Source organism: Hemitrygon akajei, chromosome 17 (assembly GCF_048418815.1).
Source record: "Hemitrygon akajei chromosome 17, sHemAka1.3, whole genome shotgun sequence".
Lineage (NCBI taxonomy): Eukaryota > Metazoa > Chordata > Chondrichthyes > Myliobatiformes > Dasyatidae > Hemitrygon > Hemitrygon akajei.
Genome location: NC_133140.1, coordinates 49,585,241 through 49,611,411, shown reverse-complemented (window position 1 = coordinate 49,611,411; position 26,171 = coordinate 49,585,241). Strand labels below are relative to the sequence as shown.

The following is a 26,171-nucleotide window of genomic DNA, read 5'->3' as shown; positions in this document are numbered from 1 at the left end:
GTGCGCAAAAAGCTTCTGCCTGCGCGTTAGATGATTGATATTGAGCGCGTCCAATCAACATTTCCAGCTGCCGGGGTTCGCTCGGAGCTGCAGCCTATTGGCGACAAACGTGGGCGGGTCCACCGAAACGCGCGCGGTTTTGGGTTTGGACTTCATCGAGTGGCAGGGACGGCGGACGAGAGGAGAGATGGAGCAGGACGTGATCGTGAGGTTGGCTGCTAAACTCGGAATCGAGTCAAAGAAGGTCATCTGGTGAGTGCCTGACCTTTAAAGCACCCTCACAGTCCGAGAGATGGGACAACGTTCCTGGCAATACATGTATGGGGCAGAACATCGCCTTTCAGTCCTTGGCTTTGTCATGAGTCCCAGTCTAGTGAAGTTGCCTCTCACTCTAAGTGTGAGCAACAGTGTTTACTTTCTAGCAGCTACCGATCTGCCCTAATCCTCCCTCGGCAATGGACCACATGCACCTCCATTGACATCTTCAGCGGTGTCTTTGTTGATTTCCCACCAAGGTCTTGCTTTTATTCTGGTCTTTTTCAATGTATGGCTTAGTAATATAATTTATATTTTTGTATCTGCGGGTCTGTAATGTTGCAAGCAACTCGACTTTGCAAATCAACTTTTTTTAACGGAGCAGGGGATTTCTTGTTTCTCTGGTGAACTAAAGTTATTTTACACATTGAGCCAATGCCAGCTGTGAGAGCAATACCCGTTACCTCATTCATTTCACTATCTGTTCTGTCCCTCATCCACTTAATCCACCCAATTTCCTAACCTAGCTGCAGTAAGGGTGATTTTCAGACTGATTGGTCAGTCTATTCACCAGCACCTCATTGGGATGTGTGGAGAATTTTGAAGGGAAGAACATGCGTACCGGTTTAGATCAAACCTGGGTCTCTGGAGCTGCAATGTAAAAGCATCTCAACAAAACTTCAATAATCTGCTATCTAACCATTTACAAATCCTGATAGTTTGGTATGCAGCTTATGAGTTACTGTTTGCCTTGTGCCATTCTGCCTTACTGGGGCTCTTCTCAAACTTCTGACCTGCTTCCCACACTCTACTTTCTTGCTATTGCCCCAGTTCCTGCACTTTTTCACACTAGCTGGGTCTCTATTTCTATTCCACTCACAAGGGTTGCCTTGCTTTTTGAACTTGCTCAGCTCACTAGGAAAAATATCATAAAACTGTGAAATAATATGTATTTGGTTATCAATAGGGAAGCAGATCATAAAACCTGGGAGCAGAACTGGGCCATTTGGCTCATCACATCTGCTCCACCATTTCATCATGGCTGATCCAATTTTCCCCATAGCCCCAATCTCCTGCCGTCTCTCCATATCCCTTCATGCCCTTACCAATCAAGAATCTATTAGCCTCTGACTTAATTATACATAAAATCTTGGCCTCCACAGCTGCTGTGGCAAAGAATTCCATGGGTTCACCACTCTCTGGCTAAAGAAATTCCTCCTCATCTCTGTTCTAAAAGGATGTCCCTGCTATTCTGAGGCTATGTCCTCTGGTTTTAGACTCTCCCACCATAGGAAACATCCATTCTATCAAAGTCTTTCACCATTCGATCGATTTCTGTGATGTCACCCCTCATTAACATAAGAAATAGGAGCAGAAGTAGGTCATCTGGCCCATTGAGCCTGCTTTGCTTTTCAGTAAGATCATGGCTGATCTGACCATGGACTCATCTCCACCTACCTGACTTTCCCCCATAACCCTTAATTCCCCTACCATGCAAAAATCTATCTAACCTTGTCATAAATATATTTACTGAGGTAGCCTCCACTGCTTCATTGGGCAGAGAATTCCAGAGTAACCGCTCTTTGAGAAAAGTAGTTCCTCCCCATCTCCATCCTAAATTTATTTCCTCAAATCTTGAGGCTATGTCCCCTAGTTCTAGTGTCACCTACTAGTGGAAACAACTTTCCTGCCTCTATCTTACTTATCCCTTTCATAATTTTATATGTTTCTATAAGATCTCCTCTCATCCTTCTGAATTCCAGTGAGTGCAGTCCCAGGTGATTCAGTCTCTCCTCATAGTCTAACCCCCTCATCTCTGCAATCAACCTGGTGAACCTCCTCTGCACTACCTCCAAAGCCAGTATATCCTTCCTCAAGTTGCTTCTCTACCAGAGGCCTTTAGGTTCAGACCCAGGGAATAACTCAAACACAGTTTACTTACAAGTACATACTGTTTATTAGCAGGCTTGCATCTCAGCTGAGCTTGAGAAAATCTGCAGCCAAGTAAGCCCAGAATAGTGTTTGGAGCTATTGATATACATTGTTATCACATACATATTCTGATAAGGGGTACACAGTGTAGTCCTCGGGCAATAAACACTTCTTTATTCATACGTTATTCTCACAGCTCGGCTTGTCAAGCTGTCAATAAGTCAGTTAGGTTTTAGCTTTTTTAACTCTGCATATAATTCCTCAAAGTAAGGAGACCAGTACTCCAGATGCAGCCTCACCTCTGCCTGATGGAACACACACAAAATGCTGGTGGAACGCAGCAGGCCAGGCAGCATCTACCAGCATTCCACCAGCATTTTGTGTGTGTTGCTTCAATTTCCAGCATCTGCAGATTTCCCCGTGTCTGCCTGATGGATCCATTTCTTTCCAGATACCTTACTGTTTCTTTTTAATGATAGCTTCAAGCATTTTCCCAACTACAGATGTTAAACTAACTGGCCTATAGTTACTTGCCTTTTGCCTTCATCCTCTTTTGAACAGTGGTGTGACATTCGCCGCCTTCCAATCCGCTGAGACCTGCCCATAGTTCAGAGAAATTTGGTAAATTATAAGCAAAGCCTCAGCTATAGCATCTGCCATTTCTTTCAGTACCCTGAGATGCATTCCATCAGAACCAGGGGCCTTATCTATCTTTAGGCCCACAAGTTCGCTCAGCACTATCTCTTTAATGCTAGCTATTATATCAAGGTCGTCACTTCCCATCATATCCACATTATCTCTCTTTGGCATGGAAGACGTGTCCTCCACCGTGAAAACTGACTCAAAATAGTCACTCAAAGCCGTGGCCATTTCCTCATTACCCAATATCAATTCCCCCTTCTTGTCCTCCAAGGGACCTATATTCACTTTGACCACCCGTTTCTTCTTTATGTAAATATAAAAACTTTTACAGTATGTCTTTATATTTTCTGCTAGTTTATTTTCATAATCTAGCTAATGTTCACTTAATGGTACTTTGTTGCTTTTTAAAGTTTTCCCAATCTTCCAGTTTCTCACTACTTGTATGCACGAGCTTTTAGTTTGATGCCTTCTTTTATTTCTTTAGTTATCCTAGGCTTGTTCTCCCCACACTTATTGTCCTTGCTTTTAACTGGAATATACTTTTGTTGAGCACCGTGAAAAATCTGTTAGAAAGTCTTCCACTGTCTCTCACCATATAGCCTGTGTTCCCAGTCTACTGTATCCAACTCCTCCCTCAGCCCATTGTAGTCTCCCTTCTTTAGGCATAATACACTGGTTTTAGATCAGACTATTGCATCCTCCATTTGTATGAGAAACTCAACTCATGCTATGCTCACTCTTTCCAAGAGGATCCCTATCAACAAGATTGCTAATTTTACCTGTCTCATTGCACAGGACCAGATCCAAGATAGCACGTTCCCTTGTAGATCTTATGAACTTTAGTGAATGCAGGCCCAGAGCCATCAAACGCTCTTCATATGACAGAGAGATGTACTCTGGAACATCTTCTAATCTGGCACCACAAATGACCTGAGCAAGCTGGACTGTTGGGAGTTTCACTCTTCTTCTCAATCCTTCACATTTTCATCTGCACTTTGATTTTTTGGGGTTAGGATCATCATGGTCCATAGTGCAGCAATTAAATTTGGAAATTATGTGAAAGCTGAAGTTGGAGGTCTGCATTAAATCTGGTACCTAGGTTTAGACCAGGGGCTCCCAGCCATCTTTTTTAAACGTCATAGACCAGTACCATTAAGCAAGAGGTTTGCGGGCCCAAACTTGGGGACTCCTGGTCCACACAAAATCATACAGCAAGAAAGCTAGGGTTGGTGGAGATATTTAGAAACATAGAAAACCTACAGTGCAATGCAGGCTCTTCGGCCCAAAAAGTTCTGCCGAACTTGTTCCTACCTTAGAAATGACTAGGCTTACCCATAGCCCTCTATTTTTCTAAGCTCCATATACCTATCCAAAAGTCTCTTAAAAGACCCTATCGTATCCACCTCCACCACCGTTGCCGGCAGCCCAATTTAGCAGGATTGTTTTTGATAATAAAGCAGTTTTGATCTCTGACATGAGTAACAAATCTTTGGCTAAATTGTTTGCTTCAGAAGCTAACCAGGTCTATATCATAATTACCAAGACACAAAAAAGGCTTCATTAGCAGATGGGACTGTTATGGTGACTCTAACATGTAGTTCAGTGGTCATTTGGAAATCAAGTATACCCAATTTGCACACCACAGTTCAGTTTCAAGAACATATCTGTGGGCGGTCTTGAAACAATAATAGACTAACAGTGCCTGAAATATGTTGCCTCTTATCAGTGACTACAGTACACTTGGTGGAAATATAATTAGGAGCAAGCGTCTTTATCGCCCATGTCATTTATTAAATGACACAGCGATAGTTCTAATTCGCTTTTTCGTTTCACTTTTATCAGATTGGGAGTCTCAATCTGTACCATGACTATGTCAAAGACTTTCCACATGCATAGCTCTATTGGTGTAAATGTGAAAGAGTCACATCTCATTCAGTTACAGCATTTCTGCTCCTATCAGCCATTCACTTGAGCTATTACCGGTTCTAGTTGAGAAGAGTGGCACTGGATCTAACCAGTCCAACTCTAAGAATGTTGTGGTGTTCATGAGATAATCTGTTATTCATCTAAACTCCAGAGTGTAAAGACATATTCTCAATCTATAAGTTGGTGTTGTTTATAATTTAAAGAAGTTCTGTATGTATCATGGACGCTACTGTGAAAGATTGGTGTAGGAGATTGGTCTGTTTTCTATTTGTATTGTATTTTGTGTTGCGTGTTTATTAAGGGTAGTCATATTGGTTTAGAGCTTGATAGAAGCAAAGAATTTAGTTATATATTCATGCTTTGTCTTTGGATCATTCTAGTTTGGATAGAGCTAGAGAGTGGGCTGGGGGTAATAATTTTTTTGTTTACTTAAAATCATTTGAATATTCTTGAATATATTTAAGAACACATGGCTTAAGTATATTTAATACGCTAAGACTGTTTATTTTGTTATACCATTAGTTTTAGTTTCATTAGTTTTATCATTTCATGATTGTTTTGCTGGTTTGTTAATAAAAGATCAAACGTATTCTTTGACTTCGGGACATTGTTGCGGTGGATAATACATCATACAGTATCAACTCCCATGTGCTTAGTCTCTAAGCAGTTTGATTTGTTTAAAGTACAACTGACTTTGGTTTGTATTTACTTTGCAGGAAAGGGTTATTATTTATTCAAGTCATGTGAAATAAATCTCTTTTGCCTTATTCCTCAGGAAAGCAGAGGAATATTTGCGGTTGTCTGAAGTGAAGTGCACAGGGTTTTCTGCGCATCTGACAGCAACAAGCAGTGCTGTGATGTGTCTTGATCTTGCAGCAACTTCACTTAAGCATCCATTTGACAAAGTAAGTTGAAAGCAGTTAAACCATAGACAAAGATTTCTACATATGGGGATATCAAATTTGTGCAGTGTCCGATGGCTACTCAGTAATTGGTGAAATTCAGTTGTTTGTGCATGGTTTTGCCTTTTCTATTGTTCGTCCCTACTTCTGATCTTGTGTGGAGTTCTCACCTACCATTACTCTTAGGAACCATTATCTTGTGTCCCCACGCTAGCTTATTGCAGCATTCGGCAAGTTAATATTTTGTAAACATTAAGCATTTTGCAAAATGTATTCCAGTGGAGACTAATATAGAAAAATGTGTTTGGTATCTTTCATAACCTCACTACCCCAAAACAATGCACAGCTTCAGAATATTTAAGGTGTAGCTATTGCTACAGTATTTGCAACTTAGAAGCCAGAGCTCCATGAGTTGTAATAGAATAAATTACCAATTTTCAGCAATGGTTGAAGGATAAATTCCCTCTTTTTAAGATATTGCGAAGGAATGCAATTCTCTATTTAATCAATTATAAGTTATAGGTTGCAAGCACATTAGATGGTCTATAAAAGGTTAATATTTTAATGAATCCAAAAATTTCTTTCAATTGTTTGACCGTAACACCTAGGTGCAGTGTTAGGCCATTTGACTCATAGAGTATGCTCCGCCATTTCACCATGGCTGATTCATTTCCCACCCAATCCCATTCTTCTGCCTTCTCCCCATAACCTTTCATGCCCTGACTAGCCAAGAACCTATCAATCTCTACCTTAATTACGCCTTTGGCAGCAAATTCCACATATTCACTACCCTCTTGCTAAAGAAATTCTTCCTCATTTCTGTTCTAATTGGACATCGCTCTGTTCTAAGGCCTCTGGTCCTAAACTCCCCACCATAGGGAACATTCACTTTATCTAGGCTTTTCAGCATTGGATAGGTTTCAATCAGATTCCCTCTCATTCTTCTGAATTCCTGCAATTACCGGCCCAGAGCCATTGATTGCTCATACGATAAACCTTTCATTCTCATGAGCCTCCTGACTCCTCTCCAATGTCAGCACATCCTTCCTTAAATAAGGGGTTCAAAAACTGCTCAAAGGGAGGCCTCACCAGTGATTTCTAAAGCTTCAGCATTGCATCCTTGCTTTTATATTCTAGTCTTGAAATGAATGCTAACATTGTATTTGCCTTGCTTGCCACCGATTCAACCTGCAAAATAACCTCTAGGGAATCCAACATGAGAGCTCTCGAGTCCTTTTGCACCTCGGATTTTTGACTTCTCTCTCAGTTTAGAAAATAGTCTATGCTTTTATTCCTTATACCGAATTGCATGACCATACTCTTCCTGACACTGTATTCCATTTTCCAATTCTTTGCCCATTCTGTCTGTCTGTCTTTAACCTCTTTACTTCCTCAGCACTATCTACCTTTTCACCTAATTTCGTATCATCTGCAAACGTGGCCACAATATCATCAATTCTGTCATCCAGATCTTTGACATACAAAGTAAAAATAAACAGTCCCAACACTGACCCCCTATAGTCACAGGCAGCCAATCATAAAAGGTTCCCTTCATTCCCACTCTTTGCCTCCAGCCAATCAACTAATGCTGTATCCATGCTAGTACATTTCCTGTAATACTATGGGCTTTTGTTAAACAGCTTCATGTGCGGCACCTTGTCAAAAGCCTCCTAGTGCACAACATCCACCGATTGTCTATCCTGCTTCTTATTATTCAAAGAATTACAACAGATTTGTCAGGCAAGATTTTCCCTGAAGGAAACAATGCTGACTTCAGCCTATTTTATCATGAGCTGCTCGGTACCTTGAAACCACATCCTTAAAAATTGACTCCCAACCACTGAGGTCAAGCAATTTTGTTTCTTTCCCCCTTCATGAAGAGTAGAATGACATTTATAATTTTCAAATCCTTCGGAGCAAAGCCAGAATCTATTGATTCTTGGAAGATTATTACTAATGCTGCTACAATTTCTTTAGACATCTTCTTTCAGGACCCTGAGGTGTAGTCCATCCGGTCTAGGTGATTTATCTGCCTTCAGACTTTTCAGTTTCCCAAATACCTTCGCTTTTGTAATAGCAACCATATTCACAGCTAGCCCTTGACACTCGTATTTCTGGCGGTATGCGAGTGTGTTCCACAGTGAAGACAGGCGGAAAATAATTATTAAATTTGTCCAGCATTTCTATGCCCCCTATTAGTGTTTCTCCAGTGGCCTGATATCCACTCTCACCTCTCTTATCCTCTAAATATATATCTGGAAAAAAATTGATATCCTCTTTTGTATTTTTGGCTAGTTTTCATATTTCATCTTTTCTCTTCTTTTGGTTTATTTTAGTTGCCTTCTGTTGGTTTTTAAAAGTTTCCCAATCCTCTAACTTCCCACTAATTTTTGCTCTATTATATGCCCCCTCTTTAGCTTTTATGTTGGCTTTGACTTCCTTGTCAGCCACGGTTGCATCATTCTGCCTTTTGAATATTTTTTGATGTTTTACCAAATTTGCAAAAGCATTCCATAACCGGTTTTTTTTGGTCACCATGCAGAAAATAAGTTTTCATTTAATTTTATGTTCTTTGTTAAGGATTTTGTCATAAGACTATCCGGATTGAACAAAAAAGTTTACCAGACCCACCTGAAAGCTTTGGAAAGTATCCTTGGTGTACACACTCCACTGGGAATCCGAGATCTAGCGGTTCAGTTTGGCTGTATAGAAGCAGTTAATGCATCAAGCAAGATACTGCAGAGGTAAAGTTTCTCCTTTGTTTCAATACATCCTTTGCACAACTTTATAAACCTATTGATTAATGGCCTTTTTAAGTAATTTCTTGGACAGTTTAAAACTTGTGTTATTTGGCCTTGTTTATTCAAATCATGTAGTATCTACCTGAAATAAGATTCTCGAAATATTTGATTACAGTTTGTTGAAAGCCAATCAGCTTGTCTTTTTATTTTAAATAAAATCTTCAAGATTGTTTTGCTTGCAGCTATGACAGGGGGCTGTTAGTAGCTGTGGAGCAGGAGTTTGCGGAGTAACTTGGAGACAGTTTCTTGGGACTTTACGCTCCAGTCTTGAAAAGCAACCAGGACTTGTGTAAGGAGTGTCGAATTGCTTGGGTTAATAGTATCTAGGCAAGGTAGAAAGCTTAAAAACTGGACCTCCAGGGTAGTAACCTCCAGAGTGCTGCCTGTGCCATGCTCCAGTGAGGATGAATTGGCAGGTGATTGCGTGGCTGAGGAACTGGAGCAGGGGCAGGGTTTCAGATAATGGGATAACTTCTGGGGAAGGTATGACATGTACAAAAGGGATGGGTTCCACCTGAACATGAGGTCCATTGTCCTTGCAGGCAGGTTTGCTACAGCTGTTCAGGACAGTTTAAACTAATTTACCCAGGGGATGGGAACCTGGGTAAATTAGTGCTGAGGATGAGGTTGTTGGCTTACAAACCAAGGTAATGTGCAGCGGGACTCCTATCAAGGAGTGGCTGATGATAGGGCTAAATTGCAGCCAACAGGGTGAGTTACAACATAAAAGCTGGACAAAATCGAAAAGGGTGAATACAGGCATATAATGGAGCAGAAATTAATGGGAAGTTAGAGGATTGGGAAGCTTTTAAAAACCAACAGAAGGCAACTAAAAAAGTCATTAAGAAGGAAAAGCTGGAATACAAAGGTGAACTACCCAAGAGTATTAAAGAGGATTGCAAAAGTCTCTGCAGATACATAATATGTCAAAGGAAGGTGAGAGTGGATATTGGACTGCTGGAAGCTATGTTGGAGAGGTAGTAATAGTGGACAAGAAAATGGCAAACAAACTGAATAAGTATTTTGCATCAGTCTTCTCTGTGGAAGACTCTAGCAGTATGGTGGAAGTTCCAGAGTGTTAACAGTCTGAACAGTGAAGGTTCTTGTAAAACCAAAAGGTCTAAAAGTAGATAAGTCACCTGGACAACATGGTGTACATCCCAGGGTTCTGTTAGAAGTGGCTGAAGAGATTGTGCAGGCATTAGAAATTATCTTTCAAGAATCACTAGGTTCAAGAATGGTTCCAGAAGACTGGAAAATTGCAAATGTCACTCCATTCTTTAAGAGGGGAGACAGGCAGAGGAAAGGAAATTTTTAGGCCAGTTAGTCTGACCTCAGTGGATGGGAAGATGTTGGAGTTAATTGTTATGAATGTATTTTTGGGATACTTGGAGGCACATGATAAAACTGACCAAAGTCAGTATGGTTTCCTTAAGGGAAAATCTTGCCTGACAAATCTGTTGGACTTCTTTGAAGAAATAACAAGCAGGGTAAACAAAGGAGAATTGGTTGATGTTGTGTACTTGGATTTTCAGAAGGCCTTTGACAAAGTGCCACAAATGACAACACAAAAATACAACTGCAGATGCTGTGGATCAAAGAATACGTACACAACGCTGGAAGAACTCAGCAGGCCAGGCAGCATCCGTGAGAAAAGAGTAGCCAATGTCTCAGCCCGAAACGTTGGCTACTCTTTTCTCACGGATGCTGCCTGGCCTGCCACAAATGAGCCTGCTTAACAAGTTAAGAGCCCATGGTGTTACAGGAAAGATACTAGCATAGATAAAACTGTGGCTGATTGACAGGAGACAAAGTGTGGGAATAAAGGGAGACTTTTGTGGTTGGCTGCCAGTAACTAAAGGTGTTCCATGGGTCTGCGTTGGGACTGATCCTTTTTACGTTATATGTCAGTGCCTTGGATGACAGAATTGATGGCTTTGTTGCAAAGTTTGCGGACGATACAAAAATAGATGGAGGGGCAGGTAGTTTTGAGGAAGTAGAGATAATGGCTGATCCATTTATCCTGTCATCCTCAATCTTCTGCTTTCTCCCCATATCCTTCCATGCCCTGACCAATAAAAAAAAATCTTATCAACCTCTGCCTTAAATCTACATAAAGACTTGGCCTTCACAGCTGCCTGTGACAACGAATACCACAGATGTACCACTCTTTGGCTAAAGAAATTCCTCCTCATCTCCACTCCAAAAGGATGCCACTCTATTTAGAGTCTGTGTCCTCTGGTCCTAGACTCTCCCACCAGAGGAAGCACCCTCTCCACATTATGATCAGCCATTATGAAATGGCAGAGCAGACTTGATGGGCCAAATGGCCTAATTTTGCTCGTATATCTTATGGTCTTTATTAGCAAGAGCCAATAAAAAGAAGTGAGGTTTGAGCGAAGCAGCTATTGTGTGAATGGTCAGGCTTTGGCTCAACAAGCTTGGGCAAGAACAGGTGCAGGCTAGAACTGAAGTTTGAAAGTTAGAGACATAACAAGTGTAGGCAGGATGGTAGTTCAGGCATTGGAATGCTCCTCCTGTGAGATGTGGGATTTCAAGGTGCCTAATGGTCACCCTGATGGCTACATCAGCAGGAAATGTACCCAACTTCAGCTTCTGATTAACAGGGTCAAGGAACTAACTGGAGCTGGATGCATACAGGTCCATCCAGGAAGCTGAAAAATTCATGGATGAGTCTTTTACTGAGGTGGTCACACCCAGACAGTAGATTGGTGATCACCAGGAGAAGTAAGCAGTCAGTGCAGGGTTTCCCCGTGGCCATTCCTCTCAGCAACAAGTATACTCCTTTGGATACTGCTGGAGGGGAGGGGCGGGGGGGGGAGAAATGACCTATCAGGACACAGCAACAGCAGCCGGGCCAGTGGAACTATGGCCGGCTCTGAGGCTCCACATGGAAGGGTAAAGTCAGGTGGTGATAGGAGACTCAATAAATGGGTTGGGGGGGGGGGGGGGGAGGGATGCACAGGAGAAGCCAGGATGGTGTATTGCCTCCCAAGTGCTAGGGATGGCGCAGATCGGCTGAACAGCCTCAGGTCGTGATGCATATTGGCACCGACGACATATAGAAAGGGGGAAGAGGTCCTGCACAGTGAGTATAGGGTGTCAGGGAAAGGACAGGTACAATCTCTGGGTTACTCCCTGTAACACATGCTAGTCAGGGCTGGAATAGGATGATGGTACAGATTAATGAGTGGCTGAGGAAGCTGGTGCGGGGTGGGGGGGGCAGGATTTCAGATTTCTAGATCATTGGGAGCTCTTCTGGGGAAAATCTGACCTGTACAAAAAAGGACTGGTTTACACCTAAATTTGAGAAGGACCAATATTCTTGCAGGCTTGCTAGAGCTGTTTAGGAGGGTTAAACTAATTTGGCGGGGGGTGTGGGAACCGGAGTGATAAGGCTGAGGGTGGGCCAGTTGGGTTACAAGCAGATGTAGTGAGGCTGTGAGGATGGACAAGCTGATGATTGGGCAAAATTGTAGTCCGTGGTAGAAGGTGAAGTGTAATAGTGGGGGGCAAAATTGAAAAGAGTTATGAATACAGGACTGAAGGTGCTACATTTAAATACACACAGTATACGGATTAAGGTAGATGATCTTGTAGCGCAGTTATGTTGTGGGCATCACTGAGCTGTGGCTGAAAGATGATCATAGCTGGGAGGTTAACATCCAAGATACACATTGTATCAACTGGACAGGCAATTAGGCAGAGGGGGTGGGGTGGTTCTGTTGGGAAAAATGAAATCAAATGCTTAGAAAGAGGATCGGAGATGTAGAATCCTTGTGGATAGAGTTAAAAACTGCAAGGGTAAAAATACCCTGATGGTAGTTATATACAGACCAGTAGCTGGGTTGTCAGGTACAAATTACAGCAGAGGATAGAAAAGCCATGTAAAAAGGTGTGCTACAATATGCAGTTAAATCAGGTTTGTGCTGGATCCCAAGAAAGGGAACTTATAGAGTACTTATCAGATGGCTTTTTAAAGCAGCTTGCAGTTGACCCCCCCCCCCCCCCCCCACAGGGAAAGACAATTTTGGATTGGGTATTGTGTAATGAACCAGATTTGATTATGCAGCTTAAGGTAAAGGAACCTTTGGGAGGCAGTGATCATGATGTGATAGAATTCACCGTGCATTTTGAGAGTGAGAAGGTAAAGGCAAATGCATCAGTACTCCAGTGGAATAAATGGAATTACAGAGGCATGAGAGGGGAATAGGAATTGGCCAAAGTTTATTGGAAGGGGACACTAGCAGGGATGATGGCAGAACAGCAATGAGTGGAGTTTCTGGGGGCAATTCAGATGGTGCAGAATAAATACATCCTGAGGATGAGGCAACCATGCCTGACTTCGATGGTTGGGAAGATATTGGAGTCTGTTATTAAGTATGATATTTCAGGATACTTAGAGGAGCATGATTTTCTCAGGAGAAAAGTTGCCTGATAAATTTGTTGGAACTCTTTGAGGAAATAGCAAGCAGGATAGACAAAGCAGGAAAGTGAATGGTGTTTACTTGGATTTTCAGAAGGCCTTTGACAAGGTGCCACACATGAAGCTGTTTAACAAGGTTAAAGCCCATCGTATTACAGGAAAGATACTAGCATGAATAGAAGATTGGCTGATATGCAGGAACCAAAGAGTTGGTGTGCTGCCTTTATGGCAGTTATTTAGTTTATAATATTTTCGCGTAGTAATTTGTTAGCATTTTTTTAGTTAAAGTTAGGATTGTTTAAATCAATTGATTTGTCTGTAATACATCGCGGCTGCGATGACGTCACATCCGGGTTCGCCGCGTCTTGTGGGGAATTACCGGTTTGAGATTCACGCAAGGGTGGGGGTCACTCACATGTGCCACCATAACGCTGACTAGGGTCTCTCTATGCACCAAAGACACAGTGAAAGCAACGCTTTTTCACCATGCGTTAATGTGAAGAGTGAACAGTAAATGGTTAATCTTACTGCGGTCTCGTTTGCATTGATTCTGGTTTATCTCGACGTTTACCTCGGCGTTACTTCACACCCGAGCGAGAACGTTACAGTTGGAATGAAAAGGGCCTTTTCTGGTTGGCTCCCGGTGACTAGTGGTGTTCCACAGGGGTTGGTATTGGTACCACTTCTTTTCACATATTTCAATGATTTTTGGATGATGGTATTGATGGGTTTGTGGCCAAGCTTGCAGACAATCCAATGATAGGAAGAGGGGCTAATAGTGTTGAGGAAGCAGTCTGCAGAAGGAATTGTACAGATTGGGAGAATGGGCAAAGAAGCTGCAGGTGGAATATAATGCAGGGAAGTGTATGGTCATGCACTTCAGTAGAAGGAATAAAGTCATAAACTATTTTCTAAATGAAGAAAGAATTCAAAAATCCAAGGTGGAAAGGGACTTGCAGTACCTGTTCAGGATGGTTAACTTGCAGGTTGAGTTGATGGTGAGGAAGGCAAATGCAATGTTTAGCATTTATTTCAAGAGGACTAGAATATAACAGCAAGGATGTGATGCTGAGGCTTTTTTTTGGTCAGACCACACTGGTGTATTGTGAGCAGTTTTGGAACCCCTTACCTAAGCAAAGATATGCTAGCATTGGAGGGGGTCCAGGGGAGATTCGTGATGATTATTCCAGTAATGAAAGGGTTAATGTATGTGGAGTTTTGATGGCTCAGGGCCTGTACTCAGTGAAGTTTAGAAGAGTGGTGGGATCTCTTTGTAACCTATCTAATGTTGAAAGGTTGAGATGGAGTGGATGTGGAGAGAATGTTTCTTATAGTGGATGTGTCTAGGACTAGAGGGCACAGCCTAACAATAGAGGGACAGTTATTTGCAACAGAGATGAGAAGGAATTTATTTAGCCAGAGGGTGGTGATTCTGTGGAGTTCATTGCCATGGACAGCTGCGGCAACCAAGTTATTGAGTATGTTTAAAGTAGAGATTGACAGGTTTTTTGCTTCAAAGGTTATAGGGAGAAGGCTGGAGAAGGGGGTTGAGAGGGATAATTAATCAGCATGATGGACTAGCAGAACAGACTCAATGGGCCAAGTGGCCTAATTCTGCTCCTATGACTTACAATCTTATAATTGACTTAATGGGCATTTTTAGCAATTATTTTCTGTTGTTTATCCAGGTATAGGAGACCATAAATCCCCTAGCTAAGATTTCACTGTTAGTATTTTTCTCCCTGGAATTTGATGAAAGAGCTTTGAAAGAGAATGTAGCACTTTTGAAGTTTACTAATGAATACTTGTACAGCCAGAGGCTGCTGGCTCTGTAGAGGAGAAAGGTGGCCTTCTCATTTTTCACTCCTTGGAAACGGGGCCTGGTGGGTGGTTTCATGGTAGCCGATGATGCCTACCTCCTAGGTTTTATTTTATTTCTGCTGTTTGCTATTATGCATTGCAAAAACATTGCAAAATCTAAACTCTACGGTTCTTTTTTTTACAAAGAAGCAGCATTAATTTCATTTAAATGAAATCTGCTGCAGACTACGGTTGCCTTCAGTGTAATTCTAATATCTCTGAATTTATAATTTATAACATTGCTTAGTTTGTATTGTACTAACTGATCATAAGATAGATGTGTTTTTGCTAATTAAACAAATTTGAATCATGAGTAATCTGATTCCAAACTTTTGTGCAGGTATGATCACACAACATACCTAATAATTGTTTAATGTTCAAATGGACAATTCCACGTTGTCACATTATGCTAATAAAGTTCATTGCATTCAATGAGTCCATTGACACCATCTATTACATAGGAATTTAGTATCTGTTGTTTAGGATTCTTATCAAGTAATCATAAAAACTTTTTGAAATGACATTAGTAATCTCTCAATAATTGTTGCTTTAACTAATGTGAAGCAGTACCTGTATATAGTAAGTAAAGCCAAGAAGTGAGACAAACTTGGATAATTTTCTCCAGCGCCTTGATGCAGTGGAGACTTGACTGAAGTTTATGAAATTGAGATGCTCAGAGGATAGACAGTTGGAATCTTTTTCCCAGGATGAAAATGACAAATGCTAGAGGACATACTTTTAAGATGAGGGGTGAAAAATGTAAAGGAGCTGTGAGGCAAGCTTTGGGAAGCGGGTATGATGATGGTATTTAGACAGGCATATGAGCGTGCAGGGAATGGGGGGATTAGTTTAATGTGATGTCATGATTGGCACAGACATCACTGGCTGAAGGGCCTGTTCCTATGCAATACTGTTCTGCATTTTACTACTGTAGGAGTGAACAGTAACTAGATTACCTGATTACATCCAAATTTGTCATTTGGTTGCAATACTTTTCTAGTTTCAAGGTCTTTGAACCAAATTGAGTCCTTAGATCCAGATCCCTGGAGCTTCTGGTTTAATATGGTGCTAGTGAAGTGCTAATGCGAATTCTAGCGTGAGGTACAATACGCTGTTTGGACAATCTAAATGCTGGGTCATATGGACTGGAAAGGCAGGATGTCAAGAGTCGAGCGAGGTTGCATTGCTCTGGATGCCGAGCTCATTTGGAGAGGTCAAGAACAGCTTCTCTGGCAGGAAAGTCTAGGCCCAAAGCAATTCATCAGCAGTGGCGCCCATTCCTAGTGCAAGATTCGGACAATTTACATGCCGGCCCAGATAGTCTGGAGGCTTCTCACCCTGCAACGGGTAAGGTTGTGAGACTACCCCCGGCTGCTGTGCTTTCTGTCTGTAAACTTTGTGGCAGTTTACCCCACTACTATGATGAACTTGACAACGAGGCTTTAGGCCTACTCTGGGCTGCTCTGAGGATTTGGATCCAAGGACTCAATTTGGTTCAGAATGCTGTTGTTGCTTGCTTCTGTTGTTTATATGATTTGGTTTTTTTTTCTCCGTTCTCTGTGGATACTGGGGGTTGGTCTTACTTTTTTTTTTAATTGGGCTCTTTCGGGTTCCTTGCTTTGTGACTGCCTGCAAGCAAACAAATCTGAAGGTTATGTAATTTATGCATTCTTTGAAAACAGGAAAGCATCAAAGTGTATTATTATCAAAGTCCAGCAAAATAGTATCTTGCTATGTCAAAATGTTAGCATTATATCCTCTGAATATTGAGATTGAGGCATTTTGTGAGATGCAAACTCACTTGGAGAAATGCAAACACGATGAAATCTGCAGATACTGGAAATTCAAACAACAACACACACAAAATGCTGGTGGAACACAGCAGGCCAGGCAGCATCTATAGGGAGAAGCACTGTCGATGTTTCGGGCCGAGACCCTTTGTCCTGACGAAACATCGACAGCGCTTCTCCCTATAGATGCTGCCTGGCCTGCTGTATTCCACCAGCATTTTGTGTGTGTTGTTGTTGGAGAAATGCAAGTTTATTCTTTACTATTCCTGTTGATATTTAATGGACTAATAAGAGTTGATGCAGTACAGCACATAAATTCGGAGGGCCTCTTTAGATGACCCTGTAAATGGCCTGATTCTGGTAAGGAAGATTGGTCATAACAGAAATTAATGACTGGTTATAGTATATATTAAATTAAGTATGGGCAGTGTTTGGGTGATATTTAGAAAAACATAGAAAACCTACAGCACAATACAGGCCCTTCAGCCCACAAAGTTGTGCTGAACACTTCCCTACCTTAGAAATTATTAGGCTTACCTATAGCTCTCTATTTTACTAAGCTCCATGTACCTATCTAAAAGCCTCTTAAAAGACCCTATCATATCCGCCTCCACCAGTGTTGCCGGCAGCCCATTCCACACACTCACCACTCTCTGAATAAAAAAAAAACTTACCCCTGACATCTCCTCTGTACCTGCACCCCAGCACCTTAAACCTGTGTCCTCTTGGGGCAACCATTTCAGTCCTGGGAAAAAGCCTCTGACTATCCACACGATCAATGCCTCTCATCATCTTATACACCTGTATCAGGTCACCTCTCATCCTCCTTCGCTCCAAGGAGAAAAGGCCGAGTTCACTCATAAGGCATGCTCCCCAATCCAGGCAACATCCTTGTAAATCTCATCTGCACCCTTTCTATGGCTTCCACATCCTTCCTGTAGTGAGGCCACCAGAACTGAGCACAATACTCCAAATGGGGTCTGACCAGGGTCCTATATAGCTGCAACATTCCCTCTCGGCTCCAAAATTCAATTCCACGATTGATGAAGGCCAATACACCATACACCTTCTTAACCACAGAGTCAACCTGCACAGCTGCTTTGAGCGTCCTATGGACTCAGACCCCAAAATCTCTCTGATCCTCCACACTGCCAAGAGTCTTACCATTAAGACTATATTCTGCCATCATATTTGACCTACCAAAATGAACCACTTCACACTTATCTGGGTTGAACTCCATCTGCCACTTAAGAAATGAAAGGATTATGGCAAGTGTATTTAAGGCGATTTGACAGAAAACAGACATTTCTGACTTGTAGAGTAATTTGCTCACAGACTGAATAGAACCCTTGTGCAAACCTGGAAAGTACCTGTACTGTCTCATTTAACACCACCCTCCCCCTGCCAATTCCTCATAAATTCATATTACATAATTTTCCATTATATCCATATATTTATCTTATATTTAATATCCATCCACTTAAGATCCTTTCTGGTGCTTATACCTACTAACTTAAAAAATAGATAGGTATTTTCAGATTAAAAAGTATCTTGCGCTCTTTGTAGTTTGCCACATTCCAAAGTTGGTGCTATTCACAAACATCTATATTGTTCCTTCGGATATAATAATCAGGTTATGGATTTGTGGAGTAGCCTTACTTGGGCACCTGGAATTCAATGTAATTCAACTTTCCTGTTGCTGCATTTGCCTCAAGCAACCATGGAGAAAATTGAAGATTTAATAATCAGTGTGCTCCTGCTTAGCTTTGCAGGAGGAGAGTGATTTGTTTAAGTTCTGAAATTTGCTGTGTCCAAATGCAGTGCTTATGTGTGAGCCAGAATGGCTAAGCTATAAGAGTTTGGGGGGAGGAGAGGGGAAATAGTTTCAGAAGACCCTGCAAAACTGGACAAAATAATTGTTATTACAGAAGATTCTTAAATGGCACTTCGTGTGTTGCCGTTCTCATTATCGCATCAAGGAATGGGATATATTGTTTGGCAAAATCAGAATTTTGAAGAGTTACCTCTTCCAGTGTAGACCCTTAGTGAAGCCATCGCGTTAGGAACTCCTAGTAGTAACTTCTGCAATAGATTTTTCTCCCAATGTTCGTAGTTACAGCCAGGGAGATACCCGACTGCTTCGTTTTCAAGTACTTAGAGCTAAAGGTAGTTATTTTAAAGTATGTCAAACTTGTCTTTAATTTCTTTCCTTGAAATATTTCCAAACTCAGCTCCTTTCTAAATCAACATCGACTTTTATTTTTTCCAAATTCAGCTTAGTTCAGTGTCTTTTTTAAATAGATCTCATTTTGCTTACCTTTTTTTTAATGTGATTGTCAAACCACAGCACCCCAAGTGCATTACTGTCAACCTCTAACCAGAGTACTTGATGTGATGCCTACTGTTAAAATCCATCAGCTTCCGATCATTCTTTTGCCGCCAGTACATAGTTGCTAGGCAACCAAAGATCTTCTGTGTTGTACTTAAGATGGCATATGTTTGTATTAAGGTGGTATGCATGCTAACATTTGTATGTTTAGGGTACTTGAGCAATAAATTAGTGCATAGAAGGATATTTCAATACAGGCAAATAGGATTAGTGTAGATGGGCAGAAAAGGTCAGCATGTACATAGTGAACTAAAGGCCCCATTTGTGCTATATGTCTCTGACTCAGCTCTAACTCAACTCGACCAAAGGTATTCATGAAGACAAACATCAGAAAATTAAAGGTCAATTAATATGGCTTCAAATGTAGGGAACTGTTTGATGCTGTGCAATGGAAGAAAATGACAAAACGTTTGAAGACATCTAAATTAATTTGAACCCAAGTTAAGTTATCATGCATACATGGCAATATCAACAACATTGTCCTGAGGAAGAATAGCAGTTGGCCTTTTGCTTTTCGTGCTCCTGCTGAATGAGTGACTATTTTAAAATTGCAATTTTAGTTCCTGTAATAGCTTGGTGTCAGGTTTTTACTATGGTGCTGTATACTGACATGCTTTGAAAAATGAACTGAATATATACCAGAAATAAAAACAAAGTACTGGAGACAAATGAAAAATCCCTGACCTGAACTATTAAAGTATTCGTGGGATGAGAGGGTTGTCAAGAAAGGCTAGGCAGTCTGGGTCTATATTCTTTGGAGTTCAGAAGAACAAGGGGTGAGCTTATTCAAACATACTAAGGGGCTTGGCCAGGTAGAAGTTCAGGTGCTTTCACAAGTAGAGTCACATTCAAAAGAAGGTAGCTCCAGAAATGGAGGTGCACAGAAATTGTTTCACTAAAGGTAGTGAATGTCTAGAATTCTCTGCCCTTGGTGGTGGAGGCCAGATCAATAGATGTTGAAGGAGGAGATAGATTAATGTTTGAAAGATTGAGAAAATGAATTTTTTTTTTCAATGATGAGAATGTAGTAAATCTAAAACTAATTTCAAAACAGTCACAGAATAACGTTTCCTCTTGTCCTCACATACAACCACATGGGCCTCCACATCCAACACGTCATTCTCTGTAACATCCGCCATCTTCAATGGGATCCTATCACCAAACACATCTTTACCTTCCCTGGCTCTCCATTTTCTGCAGGGATCACTCCCTCTGTGATTCCCTTGTCTATTCTTCCCTTCCCACTAATCTCCCTCTTAGCACTTGCTGCTCCAAGTGGCCAAAGCTGTACACCTGCCCATTAATCTCCTCCCTTGCCTCCATTCAGAGCCCCAAACAGTCATTCCAAATGAGGCAACAATTTCATTTGGTGAGAGCCAATGTCAATTTAGGGACTGCTTTGTCGAGCACTTTGCTTTGTCTGTCTAAAGCTGAATTTCCCAATAGCCAACCATTTTAATTCATATCCCCAATCCCATTCCAACATGTCGGTCCATAACCTCCTCTTGCCATGATGAGACCACTCTCTGAGTGGAGGAGCATCACTCCAAGAATGCCATGAACATCGATTTCTCCTTCCATTAATTTTTTTGCTCTCTAGTTTCCTCCTTCTATTCCCCAATCTGACCTTTACCTGTACCTCTTCTCACTTGCCTATCACCTCCCACTAGTGCCCCTCCTGCCCTTTTCCCCATGATCACATTCCTTCAACTATTTATCTTTCCCACCCACCTGGCTTTACTTTTCAACTTCTAGTTACTCCTCTCTCTCCCTCCACCTTTTTATTCTACCCCCCCCCCCACCTTTATTTCCAGCCTTGAAGAAGGTTCTCAGCCCGAAACATTGGCTATTTATTCATTTCCACAGGCGCTGCCTGATCCACTGAGCTTCTCCAGCATTTTGTGTGTGTTGTACAGATCAAAAGGTCAGCCATTCAGGATGGAGATGAAAAGAAATTAAATAAACTTTTTGGAATCGCTACCCTGGGAGGTACCGTTTTTAACTATTGCTAAGTTTGTAGGTATTAAGAGAATCTGGGTTTAAGTCAGTGCACAAAAATGGCACTGATTTATTGAAAGATACAGCAAACAATGGAGGCTAATTGTCTTATCCTTGTGTTTCTTGTACTTGTGCTCCTTCAGATATGAAACCAGTCTATCGGAAGCACAGCAAGGTGATCTTGATTTCACAAAGCCTCTCTTCACCACTGCAGCTCTGTATACTGCATGCAGGTGAGTATCTGAGATTTAATTATCTAATACCTATGAATTTCTCGATATATTTTAGTAATTTCAGCTTAAAATGGATAATCAGACATTTTGGAAGTTAAATATGAAGGGAAAGTGCACAGTTAATGGCAGGACTGTTAACAATGCCCTTTACCAAGGGATATTGGGATGGTAATGAAAGCATATTGCTCTTTGCCTTTATTAGTCAAGGAATTGATGTGAAGAGTCAGGAAGTTATGTTGCAGATTTATACAACTCTTGTCAGGCTCATCTGCAATTGTGCATCCAGTTCTGGTCACCCCATTATAGGAAGGATGAGGAGGCTTCGGCAAAGGCTCAGGAGAAGTCTACAAGGACACTGCCTGGGTTAGAAGGCAGGTGTTATGAGGAGATGTTGAACTGCCTAGAGGTGCTTTGTCTGGAGTGAAGAGGGCTGAGTGACGGGTAAAAATTTTAATACATTGTGAGGCACATGGATGGAGTGAACAGCCAGCATCTTTTTCCCAGTGTCGACATGCCTCATACTGGAGGGTATGCATTTAAGATAAGAGGAGGCAAGTTCAAACAATCTGTGCAAGGCAAATGTTTTTTAAATGCAGTAGTGGGTGCCTAGAATGTGCTACCAGGTGTGGTAGTGGAAGCAGATACAACAGAGGCATTTAAGAGGTCCTTGAGTGCATATATCCAGAGAATGGGGCATATGGACCATGTGTAGGCAGAAGAGATAGTGTCATTAAGTCATTGGCTTAATTAGTTCTGCCTAATAGTGTCGGACAAAGGGCCTGTTACTGTGCTATACCGTCCTACCTATTTTGTTAATTGTGTATAGAAGTTTTTTGGAGGTGCAAAATGCAGTTTCAGTTCATTTTAATGTCAGTTTGCACAGCATGTGCAGAAACTGCAAATGTAGTTTAGTAGCAGAATAGTTGTTATAGGACTGTAATATTTGCAAATTTAACTTAATCTGTGTTTACATGTTCATGAGAACTTCCAACTATTACACTCTCAAATATGCTTCTTATAAATGAAATTTACAACTGTGACTCCAAGTACACAGCATTTCTTCAGTGGATTTAGAATGACATGTCTCCCCCCCAGTTATGTGGCTTTTGAGGTGACAGGTGAGGCCAATTTGAAATTTAAGGATTTTGCCAGAAGCTGGTTGACAGGACAGTTTGGGCAGTGACTAGCTACATCTGCTTACACTGATCTTCTGTGTGCTCTAGCTCTTCATATTAGTCTGAATGCTCTTTTTGGGCCAGAGACGCTCCTGGGGTTTGGGCGGTGGAGGGAGCCACAGGAGTGAGATTTCTTATTTTTTGACGTCTACCTGGTAATCTTGGAATTGATTACACTGTGAAATATGTAAAAGATCTGGCAGGACAGATGATTAAAGGGAATTAGAGTCTCACTGCTGGGGATATATTGGTTTGGGAGAAAACAGTCTTATTGTTTGGCTTTTTCTGCTAGTGGATTTGGAGGATTTTGTGAAGGCAGTGTTGGTGTTCCACTGCCTTGAAAGGACTGCTGTAGGTAGTCCAAGTCTCAGGAGTTATATGATTGGGCAGGGATCACTGTGGCCTATTATAGATAGGTTAAGATAGTATGCCTCGAATATTGATTTCCTCAAACGACTATCATTAACATTTGCCTTTAACAGATGGATTTTTGATTTTGCTGTGCATTTTCCGCTCACAGGAAAAATCAATGCAGGGCAGTGATTCTGGTAGCAGGTGAAGTGTACTTTGCTGGCTGGCTGTAGACAATGAGCTGTAGGCTGTGGGTGAACGAAGTTAATGAGCATTTTGGGGCTAATAATCATCTGTAGGTTCCATTTATGTGGGTCCTATAGATTTAAGGGGAATTGGGTTCAGACTGCTTGGAATGGGACGGTGATCTATGCATGTCATAAAAGCTTTTTGTTTTATCGACCTGCCCACTTAATTGAGACCAAAGCCAAATCAAATAAGTTTTAAGTTGCATCAAATTGTAAGGATTGTCAGAAAGACTATATTTCACTTTTCATAATTTTGTTATTGATACCAAGATGCATTGTAGATTGAAAACAAAAAATACTGGGTTCACCCAGCAGGATCAGGTGGGGGAGAAAGAAACACAGATAACACCCTTCAATGGAAGCTCTTCACCGGTTCTATGAAGGGTTTTTGACATGAAGTGTTGACTTTCCACAGATGCTGCCTGGTCTGTTGAATGCATCCAGTATATTCTGTTTTTATTTCAGATTTTCAGTATCTGGTATTTTGATTTCTAATTATACAATGGATTGTTCTGGTGCACTTTAGATGTTTGAAAATAAAGGTTGATAAGACAAAGTTCATTACTTCATCTGGGGTGAAGAAGACCGTCTTTGATCGACTCTGCTCTCAGATGGAACCATTCGGAAAAGTTGTTTGCAGTGAGTTTTGAAAGCTATTTTGTTAAATTAATTTAAGTGCAGTCAATCGGAACAGAACTATAATGCTAATTACAATAATTGTATATGCCTGATTCTTCATAGATGAACTTGATGAAAAATCTAAAGGGACTAAAAGGCAAAGGACATTCATGGAATTATTAGAAAAGGTAGAAGGTAAGAAATTAGTTTTTTTTTAAATAAACACAAAATGCATTTAACAAATCAACTAATCACTATTTATATTAGCATTTTCATGATGGAAGTCATTTTCCAAAGCTACTTCTTCATCCCAAATCTCCCAAAAATGGAGGCATAAAGGGAAAATGCATGTATCTTTATTGAGATGAGTTATTATGGATAGTGTCATAATACTATGTAAAGCCTGAATTCTGCTGTGTTCTTGTGGATCGCGGTTGTGTTTTCCTTTGTACATGGATCTGAAGAGGATCGCTGATCTGTATTAATTTCTATGAGCATTATGATTTACTAATCTAGCCTGGTTCAAGTAGAATTTTAGGTCATGGAGATAGCAATTTTGAAGAAACCAATCATTTCTTTATTTGGCATATATTTTCTTCAAACAGAAGAAACAGTACTGAGCAGTGCTGATCTTTCTCCATTAATCTATTGAAAATGGATATGGTAAAATTCATCACATTTTTGTGTAAAAATAATTAAATCTGTTCTAATTATTGACAGACAAAGAGATTCCAACAGAACCCAAACGAGAGAAAGCTGAACCCAACAAAACAAAGCATCAGGATTATGAAGACTGGAAAAGACGAATTCTAGAAAATGCAGCCAAAGCCAAGATGATAAATTCTTAGTTTCTTATTTTGTATTAACTACCAGTGAAGCAACCTAATGTATAATTTATTGGGGATGAGGGAGAGACCTATTATTTTATAGCTGCTGACTTCATTTTAGAAACCAAGTTTTCAAGTTACGACATGCCTTAATTTGTACAATCCAGTCTATCAATATGACGACTCACTTTAACTACATGGTGATGCATAAATGAACTTGGCAAACTTTGTGATTAATTGTGAATTTACTACTAAAATAGCTAGTATATGGAAGTCTTCAGATCCCCTTTTGTAAAATACATTACATTTTAATGCATTTTGTGTACATTTTAAGAGCTTGTCTGTTTTTGAATTGTTATTTGTTCTTTATTGATTTTTGAAGTAGAATTTGTTTTAACTTTAACATTTAAAAAAAATAAAGTTGGATTATCCTTCCAATGTTTGGGATTTGTTTGTAAAACAAAACATGCTGAAATTCTGGAGTGCAGTGGACAGTCTGTCACAAGATTCAAACAGCTGCAGAAACTGAGCAGATCTGGCAGTTTATAGAGGGAAGTGGATAGTCAAACGTCATCCACACTGGCTTTTGCTCAGTTACTCCAAGTTTTTGTGTTGCTGCGGATTCTGGTAACGTGTAGAGTCTTGGTTTTGGTATGGGGTATGGAGGCTGACTGGGGCTGTGTCTCCATGCATTCATCTGACCCAAGTATGCTGAGTGTGACTGGGATGCTTTCACAACAAGGTGGGTGTGACTGCACAACAGGCTAACATGAGCGTTGTTAGACCGAACTGGAGCGGCGTAGAGGAGTTGATTTCTATGCTTTTGCAAAAGGTTGTGCAGAGTTAGGAGGTTGTGACTTTACTTCTGGAAATGCTGCGAAATTTTACAAGGGTTCTGCAACAAACTTTTCTCATGTTAACTGAGACAGGGACAGCTTGTTCTTTTCCTGATATAATTCTTGTCTCTGCCATGTGGGAGCCACTATAAAATACCCAGGAATAGCAACGTGCTGCTGAGTAATGATTTGATGTTCCCCCTGAGCAGAGGAGATGCTTGCAAGCACATCGTGGTCTTTGAATGGCAACATGTCATTAAGGGGCAGATTGGGATTCTATGTAAATAGGGAAGTGCTATACTTAATTAGATTGCTTTTATGCAAAAGCAGAGATATGGGCTCACGAATTTGAATCTCCAGAAACAGACGTGTATCTCACATTATATAGTTTATCCTCATAGTTACTTTGGCTTCATCCTAGCATGAACAGCACAATGGTGTAGTGGTTAGCACACTGCTTTATAGTGCCAATGACCGAGGGTCAACTTCTGCAGCTGTCTGTAAGGAATTTGTATGTTCTTGCTGTGATGGTGTGGGTTTCCTTCGCTCCCACAGTCCAAAGACGTACCTGTTGGTAGGTTAATTGGCCACTGTAAATTGTCCCATGATTAAGCTAGGGTTAAATCAAGGGTTGCTGGGTTCATGGCTCTAAGGGCAGGAAGGGCAAACTCCACACTATCTCAAATAAAATGGGCATCCTCCATTCACAATGTTTATTGATAATCTTTTCTCTTTTCCAGTTCTAATGGAGTTTTCAGCTTGAAATATTAATTCTTTCTCTTCCATCAGATATGGGCTGACCTGATCATTCCCAGCATTTTCTGTTTTTATGTGGGATTTATTTAAATGGTTGCTTGTTGCTAAGTTGCATAAAGTAACTAATCAACCAATCATCTTAAAAACTACTCAGTTAACAGAACATGAAGTGAAAAAGCACTTTT

General features: G+C 40.9%; 1 protein-coding gene across 1 annotated transcript; it reads left to right on the top strand.

Annotated features, from left to right (window-relative positions):
* The first annotated feature begins 122 nt into the window (after nt 1–122).
* Nucleotides 123–24,832, top strand: orc6 (origin recognition complex, subunit 6). The gene is made up of 7 exons (XM_073070625.1): nt 123–252; nt 5,531–5,660; nt 8,238–8,401; nt 21,086–21,175; nt 23,476–23,588; nt 23,691–23,762; nt 24,288–24,832. The coding sequence occupies exons 1-7, from the start codon at nt 188–190 to the stop codon at nt 24,413–24,415; spliced, it is 762 nt and encodes a 253-aa protein (XP_072926726.1). The 5' UTR covers nt 123–187; the 3' UTR covers nt 24,416–24,832.
* Nucleotides 24,833–26,171: the final 1,339 nt, after the last annotated feature.

Bases quoted from the DNA above. Each gene is read 5' to 3' on its own strand.
- orc6 (XM_073070625.1), top strand. From the start codon at position 188: ATGGAGCAGGACGTGATCGTGAGGTTGGCTGCTAAACTCGGAATCGAG. The intron at 253-5,530 runs GTGAGTGCCTGA...CTTATTCCTCAG, and splicing joins GAGTCAAAGAAGGTCATCTG to GAAAGCAGAGGAATATTTGC. The intron at 5,661-8,237 runs GTAAGTTGAAAG...TTCTTTGTTAAG, and splicing joins TTAAGCATCCATTTGACAAA to GATTTTGTCATAAGACTATC.